Genomic DNA, 18,497 nt, shown 5'->3' on the forward strand with positions numbered 1-18,497 from the left:
ATATCATTTCAAATTTATGAAATAATAAGTAATTACCTTAAATTATTCAGTTGTTATTTTTGCTGTCACTAAAAGCAAAATAATTTATGAATATCGTATGAACTGAAAACTCAACTAATTCTATTTACAATTCAAATGTAAATCGAAGCTCTATTGGCCCAGCGATTTACCTGGCTGCTAGATTACCTATGCCAACATTTAATTCATTCAGACACTCAATGAATTGAAATGAACAATTTAAAGGCAAATTAAAGCGGCTTTGACTGAGCTGGGAATTAAGTAAGTAGCTGCCGAAAGGGAAATAGAAATTTACCTATAGAGCGCAATTGTGCTTTACAATTTAATTTAACAGAGAGATAAAAAACTTATAGAGACAGACAAAGAGAGAAAGTAAGAAAGAGAGAGAGAGGTAGAGAGAGAGGTAGAGAGAGAGAGAGAGAGAGAGAGATGTAATTAAAAAGAGTGCAAAAATGGAATTTTCACTTTCGATTTCTGGTGTTTGTTTGCTTCATTAATTATTTGCAATATGTTTTCGACCAGGTTTATTGTTGATTACACAGCGACCATTTGCATAACCCAATTAATAATTTAAGGCTAACGGACAGCTGATTATTAATACAAAGCAATGCGTGATTTGCTGCCCGGCACATCGTAAATAAATAATCCCCATTTATATTCATATTCGCTGTTTTCACGCTCTGCTGAGTCTCCTGCCATCGACATTTAATCCAGCTCATAATTCAATGCGGCACTTGACACTTCCCCGGCAACGGCAGCATGGGCAGCATGAACAGCATGGGCAACATGGGTGGCATGGGCGTGGCATGCGTTATTCTTTTCTTTTTACCTTGTGAAATGTTGGCCTGCTTGTTAACTGTGGAGCGGCAATGATAGCGACAACAATAGCTTCGTCACTTGTCATCGTCAGACTTATCTGGTATTTTAACATATTCGCCGGATACTCTTATCGCCTGCAGTTAAACGTAAATAAATTAAATTATTTTTCATAATCAAACTGGTTTACGACTTGCGATTTCTTTCATGGGAGCTCCTTTCCTCCTTTCCAACACCTTTAAAATCGTAAGATGGAGATTCGCATATTTCCGAATCATATATACATATATCGGCACTAAAAATATAAATATAAATATATTAATTGCTGAAAATAATTCAAAAGATTATTCATATCGTAAAGCGCATAGGGAGCAGCTAAAATAATTCAGCTTTAGCTACAATAAATTATGCTTATGCATATATAGCAACGACCACACTAATATACAAATATTTAATATAATATTTATTGAGGATAACATAGCAGTAAAGTAATATTTAATTGTAAATCCTTCATGCTTACATTACATAGAAACTTCCGTGTTTCTATTAAAATCTAAAAAGAAATAATTTATTAACTATAATATTTTTACTAGAAGATAATATCACTTTTAATTCATTTATTTGTAATATTCGATAGTTAGACTTTGAATACAGTCTCCAAGTTTAACTTTTAGTTTAATGTAATTTTTTCAATTTTTATTTTAAACACTAAATTTTACAAAATTCATTAAATTAAAATTGAGTTGCATATGAGCATATATGCATATATGAAAAGGTGTGCACTTTTACCAAATTGTCACATAGCTGATAGAATATTTAGATCACACATTAATTTAGATCATTTACAGAATATTAAATCATGTATCGAATTTTTTAATCATATAGTGAAAATATCTACAATCTAGATCATGTATGGAATACTTAGATCATATACTGATTTTAGTAAGTAATGTAAAAGTTACTAAAAATACAGGTGGCCAATAAAAAAGGCCTAAAAAACAAGACAGTTGCGATAATCTGATATCTGCTTAACAATGTGGGTAAAGCTTGGAGCGATGCCTTGATATACTACAGATGAGCTTTAAGATGTTATTTAAACTCAATTGTGGTACTTTATATTACATTTGACGATGTATATCTGAGCATACTGATGCAAACTATTTTGATTATTTAAATTGATCCATTTATAAGTTCTATTAATAAATGACTTTTTGCATTTTGTTTGCCTTATTTATATGGTCCATAAATGTAAATCTCTAGTATGATGCCCCATTATCTGGCATCCGCTGCCCACATTCAGAGCTAATATTTTCTTAAGGATTGCCAATTTTATAGCTCATAGGTGTCTGCCAAGACGATTTCTCTAAGTCCTCATCTATTGGCCACCTCTAAGCAACTCAGTGGCATTTCAGCCATTTCCTTGCCACGAAATAAATATGCTAGGCAGCTGCCTTGAATATTAACAGATATGCCAAAAATTTGTCAACAGCAAACAAAGCGATAGAAATCGAAAGTTCTGATGCACTTGGCCAGCCCCAAGTCCCAAGTCGCTAGCGGCTAGCCCCCTCTTCCCCTCGCCCACTCTATATAGCTGTGTGTGCTTTTCGTAATGCGCATTGCAATTTATTTGGCTGCAGGTCCCGTAAAGAACAAAAGGCACTCGAGAGTAGAAATGTTGATTGAACTGCAGCACTTTGATTGCATTTCGATGTTGCCTCGATTTCAATTTCAGTTGCTTTACAAGACTCAAAAACAAAAGGCGCAGCGCGAACCGAATAAGCACACATACAAACAAGTCAATTCGAGCAGATTCGAAAGCTATTGATTTATTGCTGGAATGGCACTAATGGAGGCGGGCCAGTCAGCCAAATAAATAGATTAGTTTTTATGCGAATTTTCTGTGCGCATTTTGCGTAGTTTGTGACGCGCGACCAACAAAATCTACCAAGCGAAGCGCCTGGATTAGTGAGTGTGTGTCTGTGTGTGTGAGTGTGAGCACCCAGAAATAAAATATATACAAAGAATATATATAGAAAATTGTAAAATTACAATACGAAAATAAATAAATAATCCGCTTGATATCTGCCATCGATTTGAATCGATCGCGAATTGCGCAACGATTGCCAACTGGGAATCTATTTTGTAAATCGGATTAGGCAAAGTTCCAAAGTTCCAATTGACAGGCATGGCCATACTAGATGAAAAGGTAAGCTGCGCATCTTGTTAGACAAATTGATAGCCCAATAAGCCGCTCTCGGGTCTATAGCAACAACTTTGCACTGATCCCATCAAAATGCGTCAACAATTTGGCTAACATTTCGGCATGGCCGAAGGAAGGGATTCGCACAAAGCGCCATTGTTGTCTCACCTGTTTCGTTCAGTTATGCATTCGTGTGTGTGTGTATGTGTAGGTGGGAAAATCACTTGTCAATCTTTTATGTAAAAAGCTGACGCCAGCGTATCTGTCACCTGCGCCGCTCGTAAAATTTTCTCGCATGCTTCCGTTTTCTTTGCACTTAATTGTGTCTGCTGCTCAGTCGCAGTCGCAGTCGCAGTCGCAGTCGCAGTCGCAGTCGCAGTCGCAGTCGCAGTCGCCGTCGCCGTCGCAGCTGCGGCTGTTGTGCGTGTGTGGTTCAAAGTGAATTGGCGTCGACGTCAAAGTCGAAGTCGCTGCCAACACTTCAACGCATCTTTCAATCGCTTTTGCCACCCGCCCGCATGTTGTTCTCAACCCGTTGAGGAAAATAAAAAACAAGCAAAAAGTTCACCAAAAAAAAAAAAGTGGAACATGTACCCATGTGCCACAACTAGCAGATACTCTATCAAAACTTGTCGCCTCTAACATATATTCAGTGTAAAGAGTATTATAATTGTCGACTAGGCAACCAAATGGTGCAACATGTCGTATGCGCAATAAACTCGCTAATGTTAATCCCTATCAAAGCTCAGCTGTTTATGTGCCAGAAATACCCGGACTTACCCTTTTCCGACTCTTGGGTGTAAATACAAGATTTGGCCATTGCCAAGGACTTGTGTCGCCTTCGCTTTGACTTTGCCTCTAGCTCGGGCTGCGACTGTGGCTGTTGATGTTTTTTTTTTTTTTCTGGTTTCTTTTTGGCTGCGGGTTATTTTCTGCTACGTATTTTTCACTTAATAAAATTGTTTTCATTCGCTGCGCTTGCTTTTCAGCTGATTTTCAATATGCTTAAAAATAAACGATAGCAACAACACCCCCAGCGCACATCAAACACCCTCATCAGCCCGTCGAGCCGTTTTCATTGTGCTCAAACTGCAATCGATACACTTTTATCTTCCGTCCATCCGGCTTCTATTGTTGTTGTATCTATTAGGGCTGTTGCCCTGCCTTTGGCTGAGCTTCTGAGAATATCGCTTAAGCAGCCTCGTTGCCGTCCTGCTGTTTATCCTGCAATCGATAGCTGTGCGCTGATACTGCAAGACTCGGCCCGCATGCCTCCCCCGTTGGCCGCAACCTTATAATTGTTTTCTGGCTAAGCAGCTTAGTCGCCTGCCGTGGGCTGCACCCTGGAAGCAGCTAAATGAATGCATTGTTATAATGCTTATTAATTATCGGAAATTTAAATTGAATTGCCAATGCTTTACTGTCTTCATTTGCTACGATTGTATTCAGTGTGTCACTCGTCTATGGACTCTGCTGCAGTTGTCAGAAACATGTTGCAACTATTTAAAGCATGCTCTGTGTTATTTCCCCATTGTCTGCTATCGCACTCGTGTAATCAATCAGAATGTGGCTCAACCGCCAAAGCGAACATGCTAAAAAATAGAAGGGAAAAAAGAATAGAAACAGAACAAAACAAACAACACGACATGACGCTGACATCTGCTGCAGAACTGCGCTCGCAGGCGAAACACAAAACAAATCACAGCAAACGTTAAAGCGCAAAGCGAACTGTGTAGTGTACACACACACACACACACATACTGTACACATGCAATACATGAAACCATGTTCCAAAGACTTTCAATTTATTTTCACTAAAACGTTTTCGTATGCTGCCGCCTCCGCTGGGCTTGTGATGTTGTTCTTGTTGCTGTTGTTGGCCAACGAAAATAAAATCATGTTTGGCTAGGCATACGGGGCGTATGCGCGACGAGCTAAAATCCAATGAAATGACCCAGCAACTGCAACGCAAATTGATTGCCACATGCATCTCTAATTAGTTGACTGGCCCACGAAACATGTCCACAACACGACGAGAGCGACAGCAATCGGCAATCAGCCAGCAGGAGGCAGGCAGACAGCAGGAGGCAGGCAACGGGCAACGGGCAACGGGCCATGGGCAGCTGGCGACGCGTTAATCCCGGAAGTGCGCAGCGACATTTAAATCGAAATGCGAACGGCTGCCTACAATTTGATTGCTTAATCTGTCCGCCTGACTCTGGATCTCGCTGTGGCACTGTTCTGGCTAACTCGGCCGTTTAACACTGCGTATGATTAATATGCAGCATGTATGCCCGCCGCCCTCTCACGACCATTAGCCGGGGCGCCCCATTAGAAATGCATATAAATTGAGGCACACATTAAAATGTCGTGCGGCCAAGTCGATCCGTAAATCAACGGGCCATTAGAACAGCAGCAACTACAGCACTCAGCCAGCCAGTCAGCCAAGTTGTAAGATATTAATTTATACTGTTTAATATCCCCCCGCTACATATGTATCTAATATGTATTTGAGTGCAGCACCAGCCAGCGCACCAACTTATAATAGATCATCAAATTTCGAATTCAGATATTAAAACAGTTTTCTGATCACATTATTTTGACTTTAGCTTTTATTGCTCTGATTTTTACTGTTATGCATTTAAGCATAACATATTTTTATGTTCTAGATTTTTTAATATCTTTTTTTTTTTATTAATTTAATTTTTAAATTTTACTTCTTTTTATTTTATTTTATTTTATTTTTTTTTTTTTTATTTGTTAAATTTATATATATTATATGATATTTATTTATTATATTTTTTTCAATTTTCTCTTAGGAAATTTTCATATATGTTTATATATATTTATTATAATTTTTTCATCTAATTTTTAATACTTTTTTCATAATTCTTAAAAAAAAAAAAAATATTTTTTAAAGAAATTTTGTATTTTAATTAAGTATTATTTATTTATCTGCTTCATATTTCTTTTTTGCTACCAAAATATTTGACAAAAATGTTTAAATAAATTCGGATACATATATGTATATATATAATATAATATATACATACATATATGCATTAATTATAATTAATATTAATCTGCTTTTTATTTATTTTTTCTGTATTTTCATCACTTTTTTAATAATTATTTTGCGTATAATTTAAATAAATATAAGTTCATATTTATAAAAATTTATTCATCTTCATTCTGTTCTGTTTCACCTATATAAATATTATTTGTTTAAAAAAAAACACTTTAGCATAAAATGATTAATTTATTAATAAATAGTTTTTATTGAATATTCCGATATATTAATATATTTGCATAAATCATTCAACGCTTATGTAACTCTTCCAAATGGATTTGCCTGTCCTCAAATGGGGCCTATGCACAGCCGAAGGTCCATTCAACTGCACGCCCTTAACTCACTCGCCTGTTTGTTAGTGTTTGCATATAGAGAAATGTCTTGAGAAGATTTTCTATAAATACATATTTCATATTTTATTTTTTTCTATTTTTCGATGTATTTGTATGGCGACCCCAGTCGAGGCGAAATTCTTTAGAAACATTTCTTTTTGTTGTTGTATTTTGCTTGTTTTTTCATTTTTTTCTTTCTTTTAGTATTTGATGTTTTGATGAGATGCCCGCTCGCTTTGGTTATTTAAATTATAACCTACATATTGTTAATGGCTAAGAAAGAAATATATAATTAAATAATATTTATGGGGCGTGGACAGGCACATGGCCAAACTTGCACGAGGTAAAGGGGAGACGGTTGAATGGGCCGAGGGGAGGGGGCAGTCCTTTGTGCTGCAATGCATGCGTGTAAATGAATTGAAAATGTTTTTTTATGCAAATGGAAAACAAAGCGTTTATTGTTATTCTTCCATGCAGCGCAAAATTAATTGCAATGCAATCAATGGGCACTACACAATGCTACATTTCCAGTTGATGTACGTGGATTTCAATTAAAAATATATATACACACATAGACAGATAATTATTTATTGCTGCTGACAAGCGTGCAATAATATTGTATGACACAGAAAGCAGCTCCCTATAATGCAAACTCGCCGAGCACATTCGATTCGTTGTTCGCAGCTTGTACGTGGGGCACTTTCAATTGCCGAAACTATTTATAACAATTGCCGTTCATATAGATAGAAGCGTGTTTTTAATAACACTCGTAGATTGAGAATTACCTTGAAAGCAGCGCGGCCATTCAGAATGAAACCATGAATAAGACGCGTCGGCCGAGCAGAGGAAAATGTAATGCCAAAAAGAAGGCGAACGGCTAATGCGAAGCAACAAGCAAAAGAAGAGCAACAACACTTTTCTCACTCTTCCAATGGCCACTCGGGGAGCAGCAGGTGTGCCTGTGTCTGTGTGTGCGTGTATGTGTGTCAAAGAGCTAATTAGTGTACTGGGAAGAGAAATTTTGAAGCTGCGCCGAGGTGCTCTTAGCTGCCGCCACCTGTGAGAGCACACCTTTGAGTGTGTATGTGTGTGCGTATGTGTGTATTGGTGTAAAACACCTTCAGCGCGACAATGTCAATGATCATTTCTGACACGAAAGCGTGGGCGTGGCGCAGCTGCCTGCCAAGAGAACCGAAACTCACCACACCATCCACTGTGAAGTGCCCCTCAAACTGTGCGCAGGTACATATATATGCATATGCACAGGTAAATTTGATAAAATGATATACAGCCAGAGTGCTCAGGCAGCTGAGCAGCGAGGCGAGGTCAAAGTACTTTCGTTCCCCGTCTGCATTTGTTTACAAACAACTATTTTTACAACAACTCACAGCAGGCGGAGGGGGGCGGAAGGGGCGGCCGGCCGAAGTCATCGAATGGAAGCCGTTGCCCTCGGCTCGGATACGCCAATAACTGGGAGACCAACAAATAAAAAAAAATAGTTTTCATATCGCTGAATATTAACGCTAGGGGGCCATTCTTGTTGTTTCTGAATGCAACAGAAAATCAAATACGTTCGCATATTGATCTGAGCCAAATATCAGCTGACCCCAAAATGAAAAATATGTGAAATCGCTTCAGGCTCCACTGTGCCAGACTGCCACATACCATAGCAAAGCCAGAGCTAGTTGTTGAAAACTACAGTTGAAATTGACTATGACGTACAGTCAGTAAACTGTATATGAGAATTGACTTTGTATATGGGATAACAGAAGTTGACAAGCTAAATTTAATTCTTTAGAGTGAGTACGTGTGTCGCATACCCTGTATAGATAAGGCAACCGAATGTATGTGCATTTGGTGTAGACCGATTTATACACCATTGTGTGTAGCCACACACAGGCAACAGTTGCGTCGAAAAGTATTCAAATTCGAAATGAATTCAACGCGCATCGATTTTGTTGCTGTTGCTTTGTTGCTTTAGCTTTGTTGCGTTGGCTATAAATAATATTTAATTTCTTTCTTTTTTTGGAACAGTTTTCAACGCGTTATATTTAGCAGGCGTTGAGCCTACAATTCGTTTGTTGTTGTTTATTTTTGTGCAGCAGCTGTAAAAGAGGAGAACAGAGGCGAGACGAACAGCAGCATCAGCAGCAGCAGTAGCCGCAGGCGCTGAGGCAGGGGCATGGGCAGGGGCAGGGGGCAAGGCGCTAGCTTCGCGATTTATTCTGGCGACTTGAGATGAAACTTTTGTGTAAACTTGGCGAGTGAAAATAAACAATTAATTATACGACTTAAGGGACGAACAGTCAGAGCAGTCGAGGATTTAGGGCTCCAGCGTAGCCTCCAGCGCGTTGTCAATGCAATTTAAAATTTTCTTTTAATTAAAAGACAACAACTCGTTTTAAATAATTTAATCGACACTGACGAGAATAATACGATTTATTGAATAATTAAAGCACAAAAAATTAACACAATAATAAATAGAATTTATGCAGACAAAAGCTAAAAAATTGTGGGATCAACTGGGAAGGCCTTATTTATGTATGCTCTGTATATATATAAATATATATATATATATATTTAAATATACAGCCTTTGCTTTAAGATTGATGCATATTTTGAGAACGAGGAAAATCAAAATTAAATAAAACAATTCCACATGCTGCCTGTATAAATAAATATATGCGAAGCACCTTCACTCTTGCTGTTTGCTGTTTGCTTTAGTTTGAGCGAGACTGAAATAAACTAAATTACTTGTATATTAATTAGAAATATGTCAACTTGTTGTTGTGAACGGGCAAAGTTGACTGTTTTAATTGCTTTTCCGTTGTTGGCTGCGGCGAGGCAAAATCGCTGACAGTTTGACAAGCTCCACTGAGACATGGCCAAAGAGTCGCATCCGCATCGACAGCCGCTGCAGTTGTTGCAGTTGTTGCAGTTGGCCATGGCAGATTTCGAAGGCAAATCGATGGGAACAATTAGCGCTGAGCAATGAGCCTGAGCCTGGCCAAGACAAGCAGCGCAAATTGTTGGCATTTCGCATTACGGCAATTTGCGATGGCCCCAGTCGAGATTGGCAATATATTTGTGATAATTATGGAGACAGCCATTGCTATTAGATAGATATACACGATATGCTCAGTTGTGTGTGCAGATATAGGTGAGCAGATGATTTGCTCTGCCTATAATTAGACAGTGTGACAAATAGTCGAGCAGAGCTCGCAACGCAATAAACTGTTCACGCGACAAGGTTGTCCACTGCGTGATTTACTTACAGCAAAACAACAACAACAACAGCAACAGCAACAACAACAACAACAACAACAATATGATTATACATATATTTACGCAGAATTTGCTTAACAATTTGCGCTGCACACACAAAGGTGAGAAACAAAGGCCAAGAACGACGCAACTGGCCAGCTGCAGGCGCTGCCAGGCGCTGCCAGAGGCGACCCGGCTACAGCTGGAAGCCGTAAACGACAGCCAAATCCTAGCGTCAGTTCAGTTCACTTCGGATCAGTTCAGTTGAGTGCCACGCGCAGCAGCTAGCGCACGGAGCCGTTGGCAAGCGAGTCTTTGCGGCTAGACATATAAAATCACAATCAAACATTTCTTGTTGTCTGATTTTTTATTTGAAATTTGAAATTTGTTTTATATATCTCTCTCGCATTTTTTACTACCCGTCGAAATTTGTTTTTCGTGTTTTTCGTGTTTTGCGCGCGGTTAAGACAGAAAATGTTAAGGAATTCGCTATAATTTTTCAAGCGAGTGTGGTCAACAGAAATTCACCTGTTCGTGTATTCGCAAGTTCGCTGAAAGCCAATTTTATTCCACTCTCTAGCGGCATAGCCAGCAGCCGCCCCCTCCTGAATACAAACGTTCACATTACGCATACGTCGCGTTGACGGCCTGCAAAAAAACAAATAAAATAAAAGAAATAAAAAAAGAGGCGAATAGCAAAAAAATACGAAGCAAACGAATAATCATAATATAAAGAAGAACCCAAAATGTAAAGCGGCAAATATTTTTGCGCACACATTTTCAAAAGTGTATAATTTAAAGTGGCCATACACATGCACACACACACACACACACACACATACATATATATGTATTCAAATGCCTGTGTGTGTCTCTGTGAAGCATTTCATTTTTAAGATTATGAGCAAATTGTGTTAGTCTGCCGCTGCGTCCCCGCGGCAACATTAAGTGTTGATTGTGTGCGCCGCTCTATTAGCGGCTGCCTCTCGCCAGGCGGGCCCCCCTCCTCCGCACACCTCTGCTGAGCAGACACACCCCCCCCCCCACCCAGAATAGTCCTCGGGCTGGCTGCTGGCTGCTTGCTTCGCTCGCTCGCTGGCTGGCTGGCTGCCTCAGCTGAAAATCAAGCAAACTCAGTTCGTTGCGAGCGCGAGCGCGTCTGCTGCTGCCGCTGCTATTGCTATTGTGGACTGCCAGCCAGTCAGCCAGCCAGCCAACCAGCCAGCCAGCCAGCCTGCCTGATGGCCCAGTTGAATTTTTAGCATTTGAAATTTGCATGCATATGAAGGCGATAAAACCACACAATAACACTGCATATACTCTACTGGTATACAACAACAACAACAAATACAACAACAAACAAACAAAACACCCACGCGTTATTAAAAAAAAAAAAGCTAAAAACAAATATCCAAAATACACATACCAAAAACAACTACAACAAGTGCAATTCAACAACAACAACAACAATGAAACACAAACGCAGCTAAAAAAAAAAAAAAAAAGTCTTATAAAAAATCAACATAGCGCAACATAAATTCACAACACACACACATACAGCATACAAAACAGTGCACTACAGAAAATCAATTAAAAAAAAATCGAAAACAAAGCAAACAACTCAAAGAACATTTAACAATGATATCAAACATTAAATGAAAACACATGAAAAATGCATTTGGAGCTGGTCAGCGGAAAAGCCCTTAACAATTTTATTTTTAAGCCAATCAAATGTAATGGCAGACGTGTCTCTACATTTGATAACACCGTTTTGAAAGTTTTTACTTGGATTTTTTTTACTCCATTTCCATTTCCCTTTAATCTGCTGTCGAACCCAATTGGCCACCTGCTCGCTTGTCTCGCATTTTGGCCAACTTTGTGAGTTGGACGCACATGAATAGTTTTCCGAGTTAAAATGGCAAATGGGAATTCCACAAATAGAAATTGCTTTCAACTATTGAGGGAGTGTGTGTGCGTGTGTGTGCGTGCAGAGCCACAATGTCCGGTCTTACTTAAGTATCATAAGGCATCTCCCGATGGGCTGCGAGTTGCTTTGATTTGGTTTAAACTTGGCCATCAAATAGAGCAGACCGAGACCACAAGCTCTTATTGAAATGACATTTTTATTGAATATAAAGAAGCAAAATTTGTGTTTGGAAATTTACGATTTGTGTTGCTCTATTTTATTAGAACTATTTCTATAATTTCCCTTAATTGCCTGGCTAGCTCATGTGCCATTACGTTTAATGTTTGCCCAAATAAATTGAAAATTCCTTTTGGCAGGCAGCGTTTATTTATATTATCTTTTTCATACTTTTATTAATTATATCTGTGCATATTATGCAAACAATTCGTTTTCATTTAACAACAACAAAGCAAATTGTTGGCCAAAATGCGCCTCAAGGCAGCTACACTAATAAATTTCAAGTCGAATCAGCAGAATGCTTTATATATTTCATATATATGTATATGTATATATGTATGTATATATATGATATGTGCTCAACAAAATATCGCAACGAATTAATATAATAATGTGTTTCCAGTGAAAATGAGTGAAAGCGAAATGAAAAAAGTGTCCATATAGATTGAGTAAATAATACCGCAGAGAATTGGAAGTCGCAAAGTTTGTTCGTGTTCGAGTGCCAAGAGGAATTCCTGAGAGCCATGAAATAAACTCACAAATTAACAAAAGCACACAAAGCAGCGCGTAAGCATAAGGATAAGGATAACACTTGTCACCTCTCAGGATTAAAACACAAACATAAACACTCTACAATATGGCAGACACTGCCAATGACAAGAGCCTCAACGACGACAACGACAATGACGTCATTGAGCAAGAGGAGACAACAACAACAACGAAGAAAACTTCGCAATGGCGCAAGACGCGCACCACCAAGGTGAGCGAGGAGTCGCAAATGCGAGGGCGGTTCAATAAGTGTGCGCTCTCTAAACTCTATGAAATATGCAAAGTTTTTAGCTTGCCTTGAATTAAATGAGATGTAGAGACTTTCGAAAGGATATAGAAATTTAAAATATATTGAAAATAGTATTTGAATACTTTGCAAATAAACTATTAAATAATAATAATTTATTTATCATTTTATTAAAGCATATTAATTTGTATTGGTGTAGCAAATTTGCATGCATCTAAAATATAAGTTAATATATATAATATTACTACTTATGTATATTTTATATTGCATATTTGAGCATTATTCTATTGTATATATAGTAATATAATATTTATTTAATATTTATTCCTTTTTTTTAACATTTATTTATTTAATATACATATTAACATATATGTAATACTACAGTTGAGCCTCTATAATTTGTACTCCGACAAATCGAAAATCGCGATAAATCGAAAAAATTCTATCCTCTTGAGAGAAATGCATTCTTAATGATTAAATTTCAGTGTGAATCGAAAGAAAAAAAACTGATCCTGTTACCATTTTGAAATATCGGGACTCTACTATATTATTTACATGAATGTATATATACTCTTTACGTTTCATTACTCTTTCGTGAGTTTCCTCAAATATATAAACTAATTTATGTATAATTAATTCACATTAAACTAAATGAATATTATATATGAATATATTTCTTTTATGCAAATTATTAACTAAGCATTTGGGCCTTACCTTACGATCGATATAGTATTCAGCAGTATTCATAGGTATTCAATGGAATAAAAATCCCTAGGAAATTCTGCAAACTTTTCATATAAACGCTTAATAAATAAAAAGCTTATCTTGTTTGCATAAATATCATAAAAATAGAAATATTTCTCAATTCGCCCTCGCTATTGTAATTTTCTATGTATGTGTTTGCCAATAGGAAGTGTGTCTGTGTGCGTGAGTCAGTCTGAGTAGCTTTTAGATGCGTCAAGTAATGAAAGGCAATCGCATGACCAGCGTACGTACGCCCACTCCGTTCAACATTTGAAGCTGACAAATAAATGCGACAGATTGAAAGTTGGCCAAAATGAATGCCGGACACAGATGTCGAGAGTGACGTCTCTCGATTTGCTGGCCAACAAAGGCCAATAGAGACGAATTACTTGATTTTGGCAAAAACAAAATGAAAAATATTTATTTTCTTTGTAAATACGTTGCGAACAGGACAAAACAAACATATCACAGCTCGCGCAGAGATATATATGTATATATGTGTGTGTGTGTGTGTGTGTGTGCTTGGAAATATACTTTTAGAAGGAGCTCTGCTAATTAAGCGAAGCATTTTGTTGTGCTTTGCACTTGATTAACTTTTAATGCGACTAAAAATAACCTGCGCGCTTTGGACATTAATCAAGTGGCGTGCCACAACTCGCGGCTCATGGCTCACGGCTCGCGGCTCACAGAGCTACTACTACTACTATGTTAAATGCTGCTGGCGGGCACACTTCTAATGCTATGCACATACATTCGTTCGAGCACAAAAGGGTTTCGTCCTTCGGCAAAGAGGAAAAAACACACAAACTGACGTCCTTAAAACACTTTCAGCCATCGCTTGGCCAGCAGAGGCAAAGCAAACGGCGTTAGAAATTTTCCAGGTCAGTGAGTTTCCATTGCAAGCTGAGGCGATTCACCCGAGTCGGAGCCACAGCTAGAGCCAGAGCCAGAGCCCGAGCCAGAGCCAGAGCCAGATCTGGAGCCATAGCCAAAGGATAAACATAAGCACACAATGGGCGGGCGGCACATTGATTATATTCAGCCACATGGGACCCAATCTGCGGTGGCTCTGCCATACGACAGCGAGTTTCTGGGCGCATAAATTACTTCGACTAACAGCGCGGGTGGCAGCAGGGGAAACAGCGAGAGCAACAACAACAGCAACAGCTACTTAAGCGTCCTTAAGCCGCACTCACCTGTCGCAGACGGGCGCACCTGCAATCAATCAAGCTGTAAAGTATTTATTAAACGTTATTATGAGGTTTACCAGCAGATATTGCTTATATACATACGTGAGAGTAAACACACACAGACACACAAACACACACACATACACTGACAGATATGTATGTATTTTTTAATAGCTTCATTGTTTCTCTTAACAGGATTTCATTTCACTTAATATACCAACACAGTGGCATGCACACACACACACACACATATTTAAGTATATAAATATATATCCATATATGTATATGTCTGTTTATATATGTATATGTATTTGTGTATATCTATAAAAGCTACCGCTGCCAGCTGGCATTACCTGCCCTTAAACCCACCTTGTTCCATGTTCCCTCCCCCCTCCCCCTTCGCCCATTCCACCACTCACCATGTGCATCATTACTGGCTTTTATTGTTGTTGCTGCTGGGGCACACTTGTTAACCCGACGTTTGGATTTACCCGGTGGCATTTTGGCGCTTGCTTCAAATGAAGCCAGAGAGCAAGCATTGACGTTCCTGCCACGCCCCTCAACGACTGTCAGGTACCGCCTGCCAGGTAGTTCAGCTCCAGTTCGCACTGGGTTTTTCATGGCAGCAATCAAGCTGGCTACAAAGGCTATCGCAGTGCAGAGTTTCCGCACCGGCGCCCCATTTCCCGTTCCGTCTTCTATTTCGCTTTTTTTCCGGCTTTTTCCTAACATTTCATTCTCCTGCATTTGCCGTTCTGTTGTTCTTCTCATGTGCGAGGACTCCAGCTGAAATTCTGACTTTAGGTGTTTTCATTTTTACTTTCCTTTTTTTCTGTTTTGTTAATTTCATTGCCAGTTTTATTATTTCATGCGATTTGAGACTCGTTATTTCTCTCTCATTCTAATTCTCTCTCTCTCTTTCTCACTCTGTCTGTTGCTCTAATTTAATGTGTGTTAAACTAGGCAATTTTATCTTTTAATTAAAACTGACGCGTCTGCTCCTTTTACTTTTTTTGATGTGTAACACCCACACACTTACACACACACCCACTCACACACGCACACACATAGGTACATTAATTAAGCATTGTATTTTTCGCTTGCCACATGCCAAGGCTGGCGAAAAAGTTAAAACCTCAACATTCGTTTTATTTGGCTGACTCGCATAAAATATTCGCTGCCCTCAAGTGGTACATGGCCTTAGAGCTGGGGGCGTGGCACTGCCACTCATTTTGCACCATTAAGTTGCAAAAGGCTGCTCAATGGCCGCAAGCATCGCATGGCACGGCATTTCATCGCATGGCATGGCTGCGGGGGTTCCGAGTTCAGTAAAAGGCTAATTGATTTGAAGCATTTTGGCCTTTGCTTGAGAATTGGCTGCCAGCTGATGCGAATTGTGGCAATGAAGCAAGCAATCAGTGGTGAGCTAGGCCATATTAAAGCTGTTGCCAGATATGGAGGAAAACAATTTTCAGATGATTTTCAAAGATTGTGTACAGAGTGAAAACATTTTATAGGAATATATTATGGCTGATATGGTATCGACAAGAATCTTATAATTATCTTAAACTTTTAATTTAATTTAATTTATGATCAGTTTTAATTTAATATATTTAATACATAATTAATTTAAATTTAGATTAAGACTAACAAAATTTTCAGTAAAAGTATTTTTTAAAAATTGTGTGCAAATATAAATTTTCATAAAAATTTAGTATATACAGACTTTTATTCTATTTATTTATAATTAATTTTTTATTATTAGCTTAATATTCATTTATTATTTATTTATTAACATTTTTTTAATATTATTATTAACATTTTTTTTTAATTTTTTATTATATCTTTAAATAAATTTACATTTCATTTGTGAATTTTTACATTTATAGTATACATTTACTAGAAATTAAATTAAGTTTACTTTATATACTTTTCATTGTATTTTTTGTATATACTTTTTATTAAATTTTTTTATTAATTTAATTATTCATTATTTATTATTTTTTTATTTAATAAAATTTCTGTTTTTTTTTAATTTTTGTTATCTTTTTATATATTTATTTTTTGTTAATTTGTACATAGTTTTTTTTATTATTTGATAATGTAGTTTTGCCATTTCTTAACCACTTTCATCAAACATAAATTGTATTCAAATTGTTTTCAGTGTAGATATACATTATAGACAAGTAGAATATTCTAAGAAAATAGTTTCGCCATAGAACGGATCATTGCAGATAGGATATGTCAAATCGCAAATGCTCTGTCACTGAATAATTACACTTAAAGCCTTTAAGGCAATCGGCTTAAGTCTTACAAAATTTCGAAGGTATTTTTACCACTTGAGCACTTAATACCAAATTGCTCTATAGAAATTTTATAGCAATGGGATATGTGAATCATGCTCATTATATCTATTATATGTATATCTTCAATATTTTATTTAGCAATAAATCAAATAATTAAATTTTTCATGATCTCTAGGTACATATACACAAAACATATATAAATATAAATATGTGTTAAACTTTCCAAATATATTTCTAACGTTTCTTTTTTCTCTCTCTCTCTCTTCTCTTCTCTTTGATTCTTTTAGGTAAGCAATGCCAATTAATAGGTAAACACACTTGGCTTCTATGTGAATACGTAGTAAGTAATTAGCTATATTTTTATTGAATTTAAACATTTATACTGTATTTGCTAGCCTCTCTTTGTTCCGTCATAATTTGCTCTTTATTGTGGATATTTATATTTGTTTTCTGTATTTACTTGTCAAGTTAACGGCCATTGAAGAGAGCAAATATATCGAAAATACAACACGCAGCGCACACTCACACACACGTGCGCTGTGTCTGTGCCTGCGTGTGTGTGTGTGTGGTTTCTTGTGTATGAACAAGCAGTTATAAATAATTTCTGGCAAAAAATCAGCAATTTTTCCGTTGATCTCCAAGTATAGCGCGTTGGCACAGAACCAAAGCGAATTGCGCATACGCCGTGTGGCTCGCCCGCACACTCATGCATGGCCAGCTGCAGCTGTGTGCGTGAGCACGCTGGTATTGGTGCTCAATTGCTCTGGCTGCCTGCTGCTGCTCTGGAGCGTGATGGTGTTGCTCTTGATGCTCTTAAGAGCATGGACTAAGAGTGCGAGCCAGCCAACACTAGAATAGAAAATAAACAACATGATTTTGTTCTTTCTCCTTGCTGGTTCGTTGTTTATTTATTGTATGCTGTTATTTTGTTGCTGCCCCTCGGGCAAAAGGTCTATTGCATCTGCGAAGGCTATTTGCAGCGCTGCTTGTGGCACTGTCGCCTGTCAGCATCATTCCCCAGCATTGATGGCGGCGACAGCCTTGTGCATTAAATCAAAATCTGTGAAGCTAATGCCGCTGCTCAGCTGCCCAGCTGCCCATCCAAAGTTGCCCAGTTGCTGTCCAAGCTGCCACATTGTTTTGTCACATTTTCGTCAGCTGTGCACAGCATTTCCGCTCTCTCTTTCCCACTCTCTCCGCCGCTCTCTGCCCCGCTGGCTGTCTCTGTCGCTCTTGCAGTCATTAATTCACGTCTAATTAGTTATGATTTTCGGGATGGTTTCAATTGTGCGCAAAAGAACAAGGACGTGACTTTGGCAAAGAACTTGCCGTCCGTCACAGATCAAAGTGAAAATGTCACAAAATCAACGAGAGCAAATAAATATTAGAAATTCATTTGTATTATATATGAATGTATACATACATATATACGTGTTTATATATATACATATATATATATATATATATATGTATGGTATTGCTATATATAGTATATGGATAATTAGTCTGTTTTCAGCACTCTTCACTCACATTTACAGCTGCTGCGCCACTGAGAAATTGACTGTCAGGCATTTTAAGCGATTTTCAATTCCACGCACATGCACGAACACACGCGCAA

At 37.8% G+C, this 18,497-nt stretch overlaps 1 protein-coding gene across 8 annotated transcripts in view; it reads left to right on the forward strand.

The window, feature by feature from the left end:
* Window positions 1-18,497, forward strand: part of LOC6573977 (tropomodulin) — a 52,610-nt gene that overhangs the window by 6,114 nt on the left and 27,999 nt on the right. The window contains exons 1-2 of one of the 8 annotated variants that reach the window (XM_015167210.3): window positions 10,957-11,027; window positions 12,247-12,603. The exons of 6 other annotated variants lie outside the window; for them this stretch is intronic. In XM_015167210.3, coding sequence (XP_015022696.2) covers window positions 12,481-12,603 — 123 coding nt within the window. In that variant the 5' untranslated portion in view covers window positions 10,957-11,027; window positions 12,247-12,480. Of the gene's footprint in view, window positions 1-2,908; window positions 3,041-10,956; window positions 11,028-12,246; window positions 12,604-18,497 lie in introns of those variants that run through there. One more of the 8 variants, XM_015167204.3, reaches the window with a different exon arrangement.

This window comes from Drosophila mojavensis, unplaced genomic scaffold (genome assembly GCF_018153725.1).
Source record: "Drosophila mojavensis isolate 15081-1352.22 unplaced genomic scaffold, ASM1815372v1 contig_277, whole genome shotgun sequence".
Classification (NCBI taxonomy): Eukaryota; Metazoa; Arthropoda; class Insecta; order Diptera; family Drosophilidae; genus Drosophila; species Drosophila mojavensis.